Genomic DNA, 16,121 nt, shown 5'->3' with positions numbered 1-16,121 from the left:
TACTAGAGCTCATCAATGAATATAGTAAAGTTGCAGGATATAAAATCAACACACAGAAATCCCTTGCATTCCTATACACTAGTAATGAGAAAGTAGAAAAAGAAATTAAGGAAACAATTCCATTCACCATTGCAACAAAAAGAATAGAATACTTAGGAATATATCTACCTAAAGAAACTAAAGACCTATATATAGAAAACTATAAAACACTGATGAAAGAAATCAAAGAGGACACTAATAGATGGAGAAATATACCATATTCATGGATCGGAAGAATCGATATAGTGAAAATGAGTATACTACCCAAAGCAATTTACACATTCAATGCAATCCCTATCAAGCTACCAGCCATATTTTTCACAGAACTAGAACAAATAATTTCAAGATTTGTATGCAAATACAAAAAACCTCGAATTGCCAAAGCAATCTTGAGAAATAAGAATGGAACTGGAGGAATCAACTTGCCTGACTTCAGGCTCTACTACAAAGCCACAGTCATCAAGACAGTATGGTACTGGCACAAAGACAGACATATAGATCAATGGAACAAAATAGAAAGCCCAGAGCTAAATCCACACACATATGGACACCTTATCTTTGACAAAGGTGGCAAGAATATACAATGGAGTAAAGACAATCTCTTTAACAAGTGGTGCTGGGAAAACTGGTCAACCACTTGTAAAAGAATGAAACTAGATCACTTTCTAACACCGCACACAAAAATAAACTCAAAATGGATTAAAGATCTAAATGTAAGATCAGAAACTATAAAACTCCTAGAGGAGAACATAGGCAAAACACTCTCAGACATAAATCACAGCAGGATCCTCTATGATCCACCTCCCAGAATTCTGGAAATAAAAGCAAAAATAAACAAATGGGATCTAATTAAACTTAAAAGCTTCTGCACAATAAGGGAAAATATAAGCAAGGTGAAAAGACAGCCTTCTGAATGGGAGAAAATAATAGCAAATGAAGCAACTGACAAACAACTAATCTCAAAAATATACAAGCAACTTATGCAGCTCAATTCCAGAAAAATAAACGACCCAATCAAAAAATGGGCCAAAGAACTAAATAGACATTTCTCCAAAGAAGACATACGGATGGCTAACAAATACATGAAAAGAGGCTCAACATCATTCATTATCAGAGAAATGCAAATCAAAACCACAATGAGGTACCACTTCACACCAGTCAGAATGGCTGAGATCCAAAAATCTGCAAGCAATAAATGCTGGAGAGGGTGTGGAGAAAAGGGAACCCTCCTACACTGTTGGTGGGAATGCAAACTAGTACAGCCACTATGGAGAACAGTGTGGAGATTCCTTAAAAAATTGCAAATAGAACTACCTTATGACCCAGCAATCCCACCTCTGGGCATATACACCAAAGAAACCAGAATTGAAAGAGACACATGTACCCCAATGTTCATCGCAGCAGTGTTTATAATAGCCAGGACATGGAAGCAACCTAGATGTCCATCAGCAGATGAATGGATAAGAAAACTGTGGTACATATACACAATGGAGTATTACTCAGCCGTTAAAAAGAATTCATTTGAATCAGTTCTGATGAGATGGATGAAACTGGAGCCAATTATACAGAGTGAAGTAAGCCAGAAAGAAAAACACCAATACAGTATACTAACACATATATATGGAATTTAGAAAGATGGCAAATATGACCCTGTATGCAAGACAGGAAAAAAGACACAGCTGTGTATAATGGACTTTTGGACTCAGAGGGAGAGGGAGAGGGTGGGATGATTTGGGAGAATGGCATTCTAACATGTGTACTATCACGTAAGAATTGAATTGCCAGTCTATGTCTGACGCAGGGTGCAGCATGCTTGGGGCTGGTGCATGGGGATGACCCACAGAGATGTTATGGGGAGGGAGGTGGGAGGGGGGTGCATGTTTGGGAACACATGTAAAAATTAAAGATTTTAAAATTAAAAAAATAAAAAAATAAAAATAAAAATCACTCCAGATGTCAAAACAAAAACAAAAACAAAAACAAAAATGTCATATGTTAAAGTTTCTAAAGAGTCAAGAAGGCTCAGAAGAGTGACCAGGATTTCACATAATTAAAAATTGTTTTTGTGTAAAAAAAAAAAAAGCTTTATCTGATAATAAAATATGTTATCAAAATATAAAAAAAAAAAAAAAAAGAAGAGTGACCAGGACTGTGCCATCACAGTCCTGGGGAGGGGAGGGGGAGGCTCGCCCAGCACAGACTGGACAGGTTTAAACCTCCACTCCCGGCTCAACTCACAGGAACAGTGACCTCACCACATTGTTCCCAGCACTTTCCTTTTAGAAGGAAGAAGGGAATCACAGAACAAGCAACAACGTCTCCGTGGGGGATTCCTGGTGGTCGAGGATGCCAAGGGCCCCTATTCGTCCCCATGGCTGCCTGAGCCGGTGTGTTGTACATCATGGTCACCCATCTCCCTGAAGGGCAGCCTCCTAGGTTGGTGGAAGGTTGGCCTCAATGAGGCCAAGCCTGGGGTCCTTAGCTCCCCTCAGAGGTCTCCCGTGCAGCACACCTCCCCAGCCCACCCTGACCCCACAATTGCTGCCCACCCCACAGGCCCCCGTCACTGCCATCAGGGAATTAGGAGTGCCAAGTCTCAGGCCTGAGGGTGGTGGGCACGCCTCCATGGCATCCTGTGTGTGCACCTCAACTGGCTCACAGTCCAGCAGGAGCTGTGGGGAGCATGTGTACACGGCAGGGACACACAGGACGGCTTCCGAGCACTGCCGGGCCAGGAAGCCACGGAGCCCCGCTGGGAAGCCTGGGTTGGACTTCTGACCACCATAGGGGACTGGTCAACTTCCCCCCTGTGCCCTCGGCTTCCTCAGCTCTAAGGATAACACCACCACTTGGAGGGCCTCTGATGCCAGGGCCACTCTGTGGGAGAGGTCGTGTTCTCCCAGAATGTTCAAGGCCCGTCATGCCTGGCCAGTTCCTAATGACCGGGTGCATTCTTGGCAGCCCTGGATCCTGCCTGCTCTTCCTGTTGGCACCGGGGTCCCCCATTGGTGTGAGCTGGAAGGCTGGTTCTAGGCTGAGTCTGTCTGCTTAGGTGACAGACATGGCCCCCCGGGAGGGAGAGCGTCTGGCACGAGGTGGGCCTCATCCCCTCCTTCTGATCAGTGGAGGAGAGACACACAGAGACCAGGAGGCCATGTGAGGAGGAACCGGAGGCTGGGGGGATGTGGCCACAAACCCAGGAACACCTGGAGCCCCAGAAACTGGAAGAGCTGGAAGTGACGCTCCTCCAGAGCCCACGGCGGGGGCCCGGTCCTGCTGACCCTTGACTTTAGACTTCTGGCACCCAGAACTGGGAGACCATCGATTAGTGTTGTTTTAAGCCTCCCCGCCACCCCAGTTTGTGGTCGTCGGTATCAGAACCCCTACCTGGGACACTCAATGATCTGTGTCCCTAAGATCCACCAATCGACCGCTACCTCAGCCAAGCCAGTCTTCCCCTGGTCATCACGGGATGTCTTCTCAACAATAAACCTCCTGACTCGGGTGAAAGGCTCACGCTGCACACACGGGCCCCATCTGTGTGTGGCTCAAAGCCCATGTTGCCTCAGAGCGGCTAGGCCTCACACACCTGCTGGCCCAGGGGGAGCAAAGGGGGTCACACACCTCTGAGCCCCTGTGACCTCCACACCCTGCCCAGTCACAACTGCAGACGACCTGGCCAGCAGACATTTCAGGAGGTCAGACTTGCTTATCTGCCCCCATTCCTCGTGCTTCACTGTCCTTTTCCATCCTCCCACCCCTGCTCCTGGGCTCTCCTGGGGCTTCCCTTGGAGCTCAGTGGGTAAAGAATCTGCCTGCAATGCAGGAGACCTGGCTTCGATCCCCGCGTTGGTACGATCCCCTGGTGAAGGGAAAGGCTACTCACTCCAGTATTCTGCCCTGGAGAATTCCATTGACTCTATAGCCCATGGGTCGCCAAGAGTTAGACACGACTGAGCAACTTTCATTTCCTTCATCCCTGCTCCTGGTCCAGCCTGTCCAGCTGGCCCTCATGTTTGGGCCGGGAGACACTGGTGACATCTGGGGACATTTTCAGTTGCATTTATGAATGCTGCAAGATATTAAATACCAACAACACCAAGCCTGAGAAATCCCACTTTAAGACTCTTCATCTTTTGGGGGTCATTGTTTGAGTATCCAGTGGAGTCCATGGATTTCTTTCTCCCTGGGGAAGCATGCATAAGCCCCAATTTTGTTTCACAGTGGGCAAGGCAGTGTGGCTGGGCTCTCTCCGAGGTATCTTGTTCCCCAAACCTTCCACTTGTAATCAGAGCACATCTGGGAATGAGTCATCCCTGACATCTCTCCACTAATCAGGCTGGTGTGGACCCGCACACACCCCGCATGCTGCCTATGCCCAGTGGCCCCTGAATAGACTCTGGTCTCGAGCAGGGGCAGGCAACAGGCTTCCTGGGGCCTGACTCATCTCAGGGAAAGCTCGGGGTTGCAGGGGCCATGGAAAAGTCGGTAACGATCTGAAGACGCCACGGGCAGATGGCTCATGCTCAGCTCCAGCTTTTTGAAATCTTGAACCATTTAGTTGATGCCAATAACAGTTTCACCTAAAAAGGGCCCAATCAGAGACTTCCCTGGTGGTCCAGCGGTTAACACTCTGCCTTCCAATGCAGGGAGTGTGGGTTCAATCCCCGGTTGGGGAACTAAGATCACCGAATGCCTCGAGGTGTGGCCCCAAAATTTTTTTTTAAAAAAGGTCCAATCAACTGCTGAAAAACTTTTAAGACTATAGAACCAAATTATCACTGAAATTTGGGGCCACTGTGACCTTGTGATTTGTATTAATAACAAGAAATACATGTTTGGTCTTTGCCCCCGGTCCGGGCACAGAGCTCCTAAAACTCTGGGAATTACCTAAGTGCGGAGAGCAGTCAAGGTGTCTCTTGTTAGGTGAATGAGGTGACTTTTCAGAGAGTGCCTCCTTTCCAAAGGGGGGCGCTGCCTGCCAGGGTAACTAAGCACATGGTTAGAGGATTGGAATTTCCGGTCCCTCCCCTGCACCCCCTCCTCCCCTGACCATGTTTGGGAAAGCCCAAAGCGCTTCTGGTTGAAGCAATCACAACAGCCAGTGACTGAATCAATTGTGCTGGTGTGATGACTCCTTCATAAAAACCCCCAAACAGGGTCTGGACAGCTTCTGGCTTGAGGAACACATGCAGATTTGGGGAAAGTGAGGCTCGGAGAGCGTGAAGTTCCTTGCCTCCCCCTCCCCACACACCCTGTCCTATGTATCCCCCTCCATCTGCTGTTCCTGAGTTTATTACCTTTTACAATAAGGCTGTGACCTACTAGGCAACGTGTTTCTCTGAGTTCCGTGACCACTCAAAAAATTAATAGAACCCAAAGTCATTAGAACCTCTGAACGGGTAGCCAGTGGGTCAGAGTGCAGGTGAAGTCTGGGCTTGCAATGATGGCTGGAGTTGGGGGAGAGTCTTGTAGGGCTGGGCCTTTAACCTGTGGGGTCTGGAACTACCCCCAGATAGGCAATGTCCACACTGAGTTAAGTTGCAGGAAACCCAGCTGCTGTCACAGAAGTGCTGGGTGGTGCCAGGGAAACAAAACATGCATGTTGGAACTGGAAGAAGCCTTGTCACTTATTAGTACAACTGGATCTTTCCTGGTGGCCATAACCAATGTCTTTATGCTTGATGTTTATTTCAAATTCAGAGGTTTTAAAGAAGATACGTGTGGCGAAGGGTTTAACTGGACTTGGAAAGTCTCTTCTTTCTCCATGGAATGAACATGGCCATTCCATTATCATATGAGCAATAATGATATATACCTGAATATTCACATCACCAGTGAGAATTTCACGAGCGTCAGACTTTAAGTTAAGTACTTTAGAATAACCCAGTGATGTAATGACTTGTTTCCCAGATGGCTCAACAGAAAAGAACCCGCCAGCCAATGTAGATTTTGAAATGCAGGAGACCTGGGTTCAATCCCTGGGTGGAGAAGATCCCCTGGAGGAGGAAATGGCAGTCCATTTCAGTATTCTTGCCTGAAAAATTCCATGGATAGAGGATCTGGAGTGCTACAGGCCACAGGGCTGCAAAGAGTTGGGCACGAATGAGCAACTGAACATGCACACAGTCATGCAAATACTGTTGGTTTCTCTGTTTGACAAATGGTGAAACTTCATTGCTGTTGTTGTTCAGTCATCCGATTTTGTCTGATTCTTTGCGACCCCATGGCCTATACACTCAAAGGAATTGTCTAGGCCAGAATACTGGAGTGGGTAGTATTTCCCTTCTCCAGGGCATTTTTCTGACTCCCCACATATTGGAAGAGTCAACTTGAGAATTCTTGTTTTTTATTTCATTTCAAACAGCCTTTGGGTATCTGAAAGGACAGTGTATGTACTTTCAAGATGTCTTCTGCAAACAAAGCCCTTTTGGCAAACGTGGTCAGGATCTCCAGGTCGGCATTGCTGCGGTAAGTGTTGCATCTCAGCCAGAAGGCAGATCCTAAGCTCTTCCTCTGGCAGAAACAAATTCACAAAATAAGCCAAGAAAGAGAGCTGGAAAAACAAACCACACCAACAACCAGAAAATCATTCCTCATGAGACAAAGCTAGAGCAAAACCCAACATCCATGTGGCCCCAAAACCCTCTTGGCAATGAATGTTCAGGAAGGAAGAGACGAAACATATCAAGTTCTAAGGAGAGGCAATGCCCATGGCCAGTGTAGTTTAGAGGTGGCCTGACTGCTCAGATGTAGACACACACCAATGTAAACCCTTTGCAGACAGCAGTGATGGTCATCACCATAGTAAGTGTTTACTCTGGTGACAACCTGCCCTGGGCACCACATAAGAGAACAGACCTGATTCTCTTCCTCTGCCCCCACACCATTCACTCATGAAGGCAGCTCAGGTGCTATTGAGCCATGCCTGCCTATCTGGCTCAGCCATGAGCTGTGACCACCTCCAGGGAAAGACTCCACCTTCTCTTCTCTCTGCACCATGAACCTGCACACAGGGGGCCTTCAGAACCTCAGGAGACTCACCCCACCCCCACTATAGCCAGAACCCTCCCCAGGCATTAAAACAGCTGTGGAGTCACTTTGGCCCAAGCCCTGGTTACGGATCCCTGCAATCTACTACAGCCTCTACAGCGTGAATAATCAGGTCCTTTCTACACAGATTCCCGGCTGTGAGATCCAAGCTTTGGATTCATTGTCAGCTCTGTCCCTCCCATGGCAGCCAGGTGGGCCACGATGCAGACAAAAGAGTTCATGAGCTAAGCTTCAAGGGAGGCATTGAAAGGACAGCGATGGATGCAACCTGTTGCAAACTGAGGGAGGGTCCCTACAGGTCTCAGAAAAGGCCTCTGGTGTGCAGGTGTGGAGGAGGGCTCCCACGGTGCAAAGGAAAGAGAGGTACTCAGGGGCAAAGGCTCGTGGCCTCTCCTGTAGCAGCTCCAGTAGGTAGCTTGTGAACAGTGGACAGCCAATGTGGTCACATGAGTGTGACTCTTATTCCCTCACAAAGCAAGAGAAAGGGGGCCAGGTATGGGAGTGCTAGAGGGTGTGGTGGGGCGGATGAAGGGAGGTGTCCTTCCTCTCTTCAGTGCCAATTGCTTTTGTGAGTCTCAGAGCTGCCAGAAGGCCGTTACCAAGTCAGGTCCCCACAGCATCCAGTGTGGGCTGGGTGCACGTGGACGAGCCACACCATATGGTTTCCCTGACTTCTAACAGCAGGATCTGGGGATTTTGTCTAGGTACACACTTCCTTGCTATAGCTGTGTTACCTGTTACCCCCTTCTTTGAGCCCCAGTTTTGTCCTCTAGAAAAGACATCGATTGCTACCTTAGCAGGTTGCTACCTTAATCCTGTGAAGACTAATTAGGGTAATCCTACAATTAATAGCTGGCCTTAAGAGAGATCAATGAATAGCTGGCCTTAAGAGATACTGGGCTTCCCTGATAGCTCAGCTGGTAAAGAATCCTCTTGCCATGCAGGAGTCCCAGGTCTGAATCCTGGGTTGGGAATCCTGATCCTGATCCACTGCAGAAGGGACAGGCTACCCACTCCAGTATTCATGGGCTTCTCTTGTGGCTCAGCTAGTAAAGAATCTGCCTGCAATGCAAGAGACCTGGGTTCAATCCCTGAAGTAGGAAGATCCCCTGGAGAAGGGAAAGGCTACCCACTCCAGTATTCTGGCCTGGAGAATTCCATGAACTGTATAGCCTATGGGGTCACAAGGATTATACACAAATGAAGGACTTTCACTTCATTTTCAAGAGCTATGACCTGAATCCAGATTAAACTGGAGTCTCCAAGTGTCATCTGGCATTTCTTCCCTGAAGCCAGCCAAAACCCACACCGTTGCATTTCCAGGGGCTCCACTTAGCCAGCAGGACAGAACACCCAGCGTGGTTCAAACAAGCTGACAGACAAGCAGGAGAGGACTCACAGACAGACGGCTTCCCTCTGGTTTCAGGTGGAGCTCCGGGACCACAGCAGGAACCTGCGCTCTCAACCCCTGGATTCTGCAACGCCCTCACTCTCAGGCCAGCAGCTCTGCCCTGATGGGCTCAGGAAGGTCACCAACTGCCCCAGGGGGATCTCACACCCCTCCCACTGCTGGAGCCTGACCTCACCCAGCCCCACCCCTTCTACCAGAAGGCAAGCTCCTCTTCCCTTGATTCCAGCGTGAGGCCCGGCCCTGGGCCCCGATTGGTCACCGCACCAGTCCTGAGCCAATCACGGTGGCCAGGGGGGATAGAACACACCGATTGGCCAGGTCCAGGTCATGTGACAGTACTCTCCAGGACACCTGTGAGCTGCTCCCCCTGTGTCAGTGGTGGAGACAGTGCCATGCCCCAAGAGCAGGGCTGAGAGTCCAGTCACTGTGTCCCTGTGGTCAGTGTCCTGGGACGGGCCTGCGCATCCTCTCTACACACCGCTTTGTCCTCTGCAGGCAAAATACTCATGACACACCTCTTCCCTTCCCAAGGGCTGTTTCACCCACCCACATTCAAGGGAGCAGGGCCTCCTGTTTGAAGATAGGTTAGGAGATCTTCTCTTGACCTCTGGGTTTGGTTCTTGTATCATGTTAGAATAATTTATTCAGTCTAAAACCCTCCACAAGCACCACCACATGCTGCTTTGCGTATTCAGGATTCTTAGCTGTTCTGAGTTGAGGGCATGGCCCACGGGCCTCCCAAAGGGAATGAATTTTGTCCAAGGAAGCACCTGAGAGGCTGAATCACTGAATCACTTTGCTGTACACCTTAAACAAATTATTGTAAATCAACAATACCTCAACTTAAAGAAAAGATATTCCTTCATCCAAAATTGTTCGAAATTTTGTAAAGTTTTTCTTTCAATTGTTGTTTCTTCAGTTCAGTTCAGTCTCTCAGTCGTGTCCAACTCTTTGTGACCCCATGCATTGTAGCACGCCAGGCCTCCCTGTCCATCATCATCTCCTGGAGTTCACTCAAACTCACATCCATCGAGTCGGTAATGCCATCTAGCCATCTCATCCTCCGTCGTCCCCTTCTCCTCCTGCCCCAGATGAGGAGCAGCATCAGAGTCTTTTCCAATGAGTCAGCTCTTCACATGAGGTGGCCAAAATACTGGAGCTTCAGCTTTAGCATCATTCCTTCCAAAGGACACCCAGGGCTGATCTCCTTTAGAATGGACTGGTTGGATCTCCTTGCAGTCCAAGGGACTCTCAAGAGTCTTCTCCAACACCACAGTTCAAAAGCATCAATTCTTAAGCACTCAGCTTTCTTCACAGTCCAACTCTCTCACCCATACATGACCACTGGGAAAACCATAGCTTCGACCAGATGGACCTTTGTTGGTAAAGTACTCTCTGCTTTTCAATATGCTGTCTAGGTTGGTCATAGCTTTTCTTCCAAGGAGCAGGCATCTGCTAATTTCATGGCATCAGTCACCATCTGCAGTGATTTTGGAGCCCCCCAAAATAAAGTCTCTCAGTATTTCCATTGTTTCCCCATCTGTTTGCCATGAAGTGAAGGGACCAGATGCCACGATCTTAGTTTTCAGAATGTTGAGTTTTAAGCCAACTTGTTCACTCTGCTCTTTCACTTTCATCAAGAGGTTCTTTAGTTCTTCTTCGCTTTCTGCCATAAGGGTGGTGCCATCTGCATATCTGAGGCTATTGATGTTTCTCCGGCGATTTTGATTGCAGCTGTCGGTTTTAAATAACTGCAATTAGCTTTATGGAAACTCAGATACTCTACTGCTCCTTTAACCTGTAGAAATCTCTTCAAGTTGGCTGCGGAGTCTCCAGAGGAGCTTTCTGATGCTCTGGAATGACAAGATGTGCCAGGTTCATCATGATTGTCATTCCGTCATGGTTTTGTGTGGCCTTGCCTCTCGAGGTGGGTTCTCTGTGACTCAGGGCCTTTGTCCACCTGCACCAAAGCTCTTGCTCTGAAGGCAAAATTAGACATCTGTGTGGAGACCTTGGCCCAGGGGTTCCAGCACAGACATGCTCCTGTCTGTTCCCAGTTCCACTGTGCATACCAGTTGGCTGACCAGTGTCTTCACCACATCTGCACCAACTACAACAATGTGTGTCGCAAGTTCCCCCGAGACATGAAGGCCATGTCCCCAGGTGAGCATCCCCAGCGGCATTTGTCACCTCCCTCTCCTTGGGTCCAAGCCTCTGACCTGACCCCAGGGCGCCCAGAGGCTGCCAAAGACCCCTGTGGGTGGGGAGTAGCCTGCAAACATGCACCCAGCCCAGCGGAGGGGGTCCTGGAAAAAATGCTGTTGTGGAGGGCAGCCCCTTGTCCCGGCCCACCAGAGACCTGGGGCAATTCATTCTGCCCCTCTGAGCTTCTGCTTTTCACAGGTCGAGTCAGACTAGAGGTCGTATTTTTTAAAATGTTTGTGGACCAAACTCCACAATAAGAAATACATTTTTGTTTGTTTGTTAATTTTTACAGTGTTGGTTGGTTTCTGCCAAACAACAATGCAAATCAGCCATAATTATACATATATCCCCTCCCTCTAGAGCCTCCCTCCCATCCCCACATCCCACCCCTCTAGGTTATCAAGAATTACATTTTATCTTGTGACCTAGTGCACATATTGAAAAATTTATCATCTGTTTTTAATACTGTTCATGACTCATGACATTAAGTTCATAACCTAGGAACGGACACAAGTCACAGCTTGGACAACACAGATCAGGGTATCCTCTGGGATCCCTGCAGCTTGGTCTCTGCTTAATTGATGTCTCAGGTCCTGGGGCCTGACAGGAGTCCAGGGATCTGGGACTCATGGGATCCAGGGAGAGGTGTGGCTGGCCTCCCCCGCTTGGCCTTCACTGGGCACCGTCTGCGTTGCTGTGACCCTCCTCCCACCAGTGCTCCACCAGTTCTCCCACTCCTGCTCTCTCCTCATCACCCTTCTAGCATTTTCTTTCTAAAGCACAGCTCCAACTGCCTCACTTCCCTGGTGCCAAACTTCCGTGGAGCCCACACACCTTCTAGAATAAGCCCAAAGCCCTCAGCCTAGCCTTCCCTCCCATCTGACCTCCTGCACACCCCCACCCCCGCACCTCCCCTCTCAGAACCTCAGCTCTTCTGAGGCCGAGCATCTTCTTGCCTACAGCTCTTCTCGCCATTTCTCCCTCATCCCTTGTCGCAGCCTGCTTTATTCTCTGAGCCTTGATAAGATCTTCCCTCTGACTTGAAGAAAAACACAAGTGGAAACGCCTTTCCCCAGTGTGGACCGTCGGCTCCACTCCCTGGGCAGCTGACTCTCTGTGGGGGCTCAGTGAAGGCAGGGCTTCCGCTTCTGGTCCCCAGGGGTTGGCATGTGGGCCTAGGAGGACCAGAGGCGTGTTCCATGGCAGCAGGGCAGGGGTGGGAGTCCCTCTGTCCCTCCTCCTGCACCTTCCTCACCCAGCCCTACTGCTGTTCTGCCCCAGAAAACCAGCAGTATTTCGAGAAACACCGGTGGCCACCCGTCTGGTCCCTGAAGGAGGAAGACCACTACCAGCGGGCCCGGAAGGAGCGCGAGAAAGAGGACTATCTGCACCTGAAGCGGCAGCCCAAGCGGCGCTGGCTGTTCTGGAATAGTCCGTCCTCGGCGTCCTCTTCGGCCGCCTCCTCGGTGTCCCCATCCTCCTCCTCAGCTGTGGTCTGAGATGCTGCCACCCTCTTCTGACCCTGCTGCTGTTGTCCCCACTTGTCTTTGCCCCTCTGCTCCTCCGCATAGTCCCCTCCACCTCCCAGGGACAGAGGACTCGCATAACCAGGACCCTTTGGGTGGAGCTGCTCTCACCAGCCAACATAGCTCGGCACAGAGAGGAGGGAGCCTGGCCTCGTGGACCAGAGCAGTGGCCCTGTGCAGAGGTCCTGATTCCATGGCCGGCCGGGAGACAACTCCTGGGAGGCGGGCATCGGGGAGAGAGCTGAGGACCGTGACATCTTGTCTGTGGGTCAGAGAACCTTAACATCAAAGGGGAAACTCTCCTGCGGAGCAGCTGTGTGTCCTGGTCTGCGCAAGCAGCCCCCTCCCAGGGAGCAGCAGTGGGCCGGCAGGGTCCTACCTCTGTTGGCCCCACGTCTCCATCTATGGACTTGAAGGGTTACAGAGGCTTTGTGGGCCTTTCCACGTGGGGCCTGCTCAAATCCTCACTGGAAAAGTCAGGGTAGAAATTAAGCCTTCAGAGCCCAACTCCAGGCTTCCACCCCTGTGGTGCAGCTGCCAGAAGCCGCAAGTGGAAGCCTTGCCCTCTGCCGGCATTGCTTCCGGGGCTGTGGGCAACCAGGCCTGAGAAGGTGGCAGAGGTTTTTCAGAGCTGCAGCCCTGGAAGCAGTGCTTCTTGGTGCAATGAGAAACTTCTCTTCCCCCTGATCCTTTACCGCTCAGGTTTGGAGATGGAAACCCAAGGAAACACTGGAACAGGGGGAGAGAGAGTAGAGGGTGATGGGACCAGAGTACAGCAATCCCATGCTCCTTTGGGCTCCTCCCCCCGCTGCTGGCAGCACAGCTTCTTATGGGAAGAGGGTAAATTTTGCAAAAAAATGCAGACAATAATGAACAAAATCACCACCGACAAAAACATCGTGGCCTCTATCCCATCAAAAGAAGAAAAGCAGAAAAAGACCCTGGATGGCTCTCATTTTTATAAAGCCAAGCAGGGGTCCCATGTGGATGAGGAAATGGTCGAGGTGGTAGAATTGACTCCGATGCTTTTCAGGAAAGCAGTGTCACTGGCTGTGACCGAGGATGTCCTGGCCCCACTGACTGACTCTGGAGGGCACGGTGAGCGCCTTCAGCATGCTGGGGATGAGGTTGCAGGGGTGGGGAGGGTGGGCTCGGGAATCATCATGGTGTTGGACCCGTCACGAGAATCAGACTGTTCTCAGCTTAAGAAGGTAACTCCATAGGATATGACCCTGTTGAAGGGGTGGGATGCGGTGGGGGTCAAAGGTCAGGGAAAAGGGCACTGACATGGAGAATAGGAGTCCTTGTCAAGAAGGATCGTAATGAAGCACGTGACCTTACTGAGTGCTGGTTGGTGATAACAGGGAAGAATGGGGGAATTGAACAGGAGCAAAACCAAGGTCAGTCCAGAGAAGAGGAGGGAGGAGCCTGGAGGATGGTGGCGGATTAAGACAGCATCTTGCAGCCCCATGGGGGAAAGCTGGGCCACAGCTGACCCTCTCCCCCTTTCTAATTCTGATTTGTATCTCACTCCACACACCCTTGTTAGATTCAGAACACAGGGTCCCTCTGAAGAAGCTGGAGCCAGAGAGACTGAGCTCCTGTCCTCAGCACTCAGGACTCATCTCATCTAAGAAAGATGCTTTAGGGAGAGGGACTGGGTTTTGGTCCCAGGGCCCGGTGCGGGGGGCTCCACCCCCAATAATCTGGCATAGAGCAAACCCCGCACAAATGGAACCTCTGCATCCATTTTGTGGTGCCAAGACCTAGAGATTTGAGGTCAAGGCCTTGTCAAGAGAAGGAGCAGGAGGTGGCAGGTCAAGTGCATCTTGAGTGGCTGTGAGCCATAGTGTCCAAGCCCTAGACTTCAAGGCCATGGCTGCCTCCCCTCCAAGTCCTCCAGATGGCAGCCTTGGAAACCGGACATGTGCTGCCCTCTACTGGTTGGTCAGCTCACTTCTGCTGAGCTCAGGGTGAGGTTGAGGTGAAGGGGAGCCTCCGAGGTGGGGTGTGCTGCTCTGCACCAGCACCTTCACTCTGGGAAGGGTGTGGGAGGGGCCATGGGGGCCTCCCAAGAATTCTAGGGGGATGGGAGAGCCATGACGTGAAATCCAACGGCAGGGGAATTAGGTCTCCATGAGAGAGGAGGCCTGAGTCATCTGGCCCACTGATGAGGATGCAGAAAGGCCAGCAGGGACAGAAAAGGAAGGTGGCTCAGCAGTGGCAAGAGGCTCACATTTGAGAGACCACAGAAGGATCCCAGCAAGCAGGGTCTCACCACCTCTTCCCAATAGCTCTGTCAGAGCCAGTCCATACCTCCAGGGAGCCCAGCAAGCCCAGGTGGGACTTAGATATCACCTGGGGAGGCTGTGGGGGACCTGGGCCAGCCCAGTCAGGGAAGAGCAGGGAGGAGAGGGATGGAGGAGGGGCTGAATTCCAGTCCCCCAGGAACCTGGTGCCCAGAAATTGAGTCAGAGCAGGAGACACAGTCACGCAGGGCAAGCTTGAGCCTGAGGCATAAAAGCGAGAAGGAAGGAGTGGGTCACACAGCAAGAACACACTCTCCTGCACCCGTGTCACTCAGAACTACTCTAGAGGAGAGTGGGAGGATGGGGGAGAAAACACACACATGCCTCTCTTTATATAAAATTGCATATTTAATTTGGTCATGAATTCATAAACATGAGTATTTTGTACCTAATGGCCTTTCTTGTACTGTTTGATATTTCCAGCTCTTCTAAGGTGAGAACTTCCAATGGAGAGAAGAGTGAAAAGATAAGCAACCACTAGTGAAACACTTAATTAAGTGTCTATCGTGGGTCAGGTGCTCTTTGGATTGGACATAAAACAAGGCAACTTCATGCTCTCATCAAGCGTACCTAAAATAAACATGGTGAACACTGACAAGGCTAATGCTTTAGGTGGGCACTAAGGAAGTCCTCTGAGAAAGGGATAAGTGACCTGACACTTGACTGACAAGAATTCATTTCTATCTTCCTCTGAAGATGAAGGCAGACTGTCCTCCACAAAAGGAACAGCAAAAACAAGAAACAGGTGACTTCCAGGGAACAGAGGGGCAGTAGGGCAGGACCTCTGAAAGGGAAGAGGAAAGGGCTATTGCACCAAGGCCACTGAGGTAGGACCCCTACCAAACTCCACTGGAGCACCATACCCTGAAGGTCCCTAAATACTAGGCCAATTCTAGTTTGGGTCCAGCCTTGGGCACACAAAGTTTTGAGATGAAAAAGATACACTGAGGAGTACTGCTTTCCTAACATCATCCTGCCACGACTGGAATACTGCAGAGGCAGGTGTGGTGGGAGCAGGGCTGAAGGGCCTACAAAGTATTTCTTAAAGTAAGAGGAAGTGATCTGCCCTCCCTGGACTGAGGGTGCTGGGGTGCATCTTCCACACTGAGAGTGGTCAAGCAAGGAAACCTCCCACTAAGTACTGGGAAGGGCAAATGGAGGAGGAGCCAGAGAAGGGGAGGCCCCCTTGCCTGTTGTTATTCTGAGAAGAAGATCACAATACAGACTGGGCAAGATGGCAGAGCAGAAAGACCCTGAGCTTGGGTCCTCTCACGGGCAGCCCAAATTACAACTATTTGCAGAACAAGCACTGATAAAAAAGACAGGACCCCAGCAGCATAGGTCTTCTACAACTACAGACAGAAAGCAGGAACCACACTGAGATGGCTGGAGCAGGCAGACTCACAGTCTCATCAAGCACCATACTCCTGGGGGGACCACCCACAAAGTAGAGGATTATATTGCAGGGTTTTTCCACAGGAGAGTTCTGACCCCCCATTGGGCTTTCCAGCCCAGGGATCCTACATCAGCAAGATGAACCCCCAGAGCATTTGGCTTTGAAGGCAAGCAGGGCCCTAA

The 16,121-nt window shown here is 50.2% G+C and overlaps 1 protein-coding gene across 1 annotated transcript; it reads left to right on the top strand.

Annotated features, from left to right (window-relative positions):
- Positions 1–10,385: 10,385 nt before the first annotated feature.
- Positions 10,386–13,129, top strand: LOC138432336 (rho-related BTB domain-containing protein 2-like). The gene is made up of 3 exons (XM_069573701.1): positions 10,386–10,430; positions 10,561–10,666; positions 11,990–13,129. Exons 1-3 carry the CDS (start codon positions 10,386–10,388, stop codon positions 12,205–12,207), a joined length of 369 nt encoding a protein of 122 aa, XP_069429802.1. The 3' UTR covers positions 12,208–13,129.
- Positions 13,130–16,121: the final 2,992 nt, after the last annotated feature.

The sequence above is a fragment of the Ovis canadensis genome, chromosome 2 (assembly GCF_042477335.2).
Source record: "Ovis canadensis isolate MfBH-ARS-UI-01 breed Bighorn chromosome 2, ARS-UI_OviCan_v2, whole genome shotgun sequence".
NCBI lineage: Eukaryota > Metazoa > Chordata > Mammalia > Artiodactyla > Bovidae > Ovis > Ovis canadensis.
This window is presented reverse-complemented; position numbering and strand designations above follow the sequence as displayed.

Bases quoted from the DNA above. Each gene is read 5' to 3' on its own strand.
- LOC138432336 (XM_069573701.1), top strand. From the start codon at position 10,386: ATGATTGTCATTCCGTCATGGTTTTGTGTGGCCTTGCCTCTCGAG. The intron at 10,431-10,560 runs GTGGGTTCTCTG...GTCTGTTCCCAG, and splicing joins GTGTGGCCTTGCCTCTCGAG to TTCCACTGTGCATACCAGTT. The intron at 10,667-11,989 runs GTGAGCATCCCC...GTTCTGCCCCAG, and splicing joins CATGAAGGCCATGTCCCCAG to AAAACCAGCAGTATTTCGAG.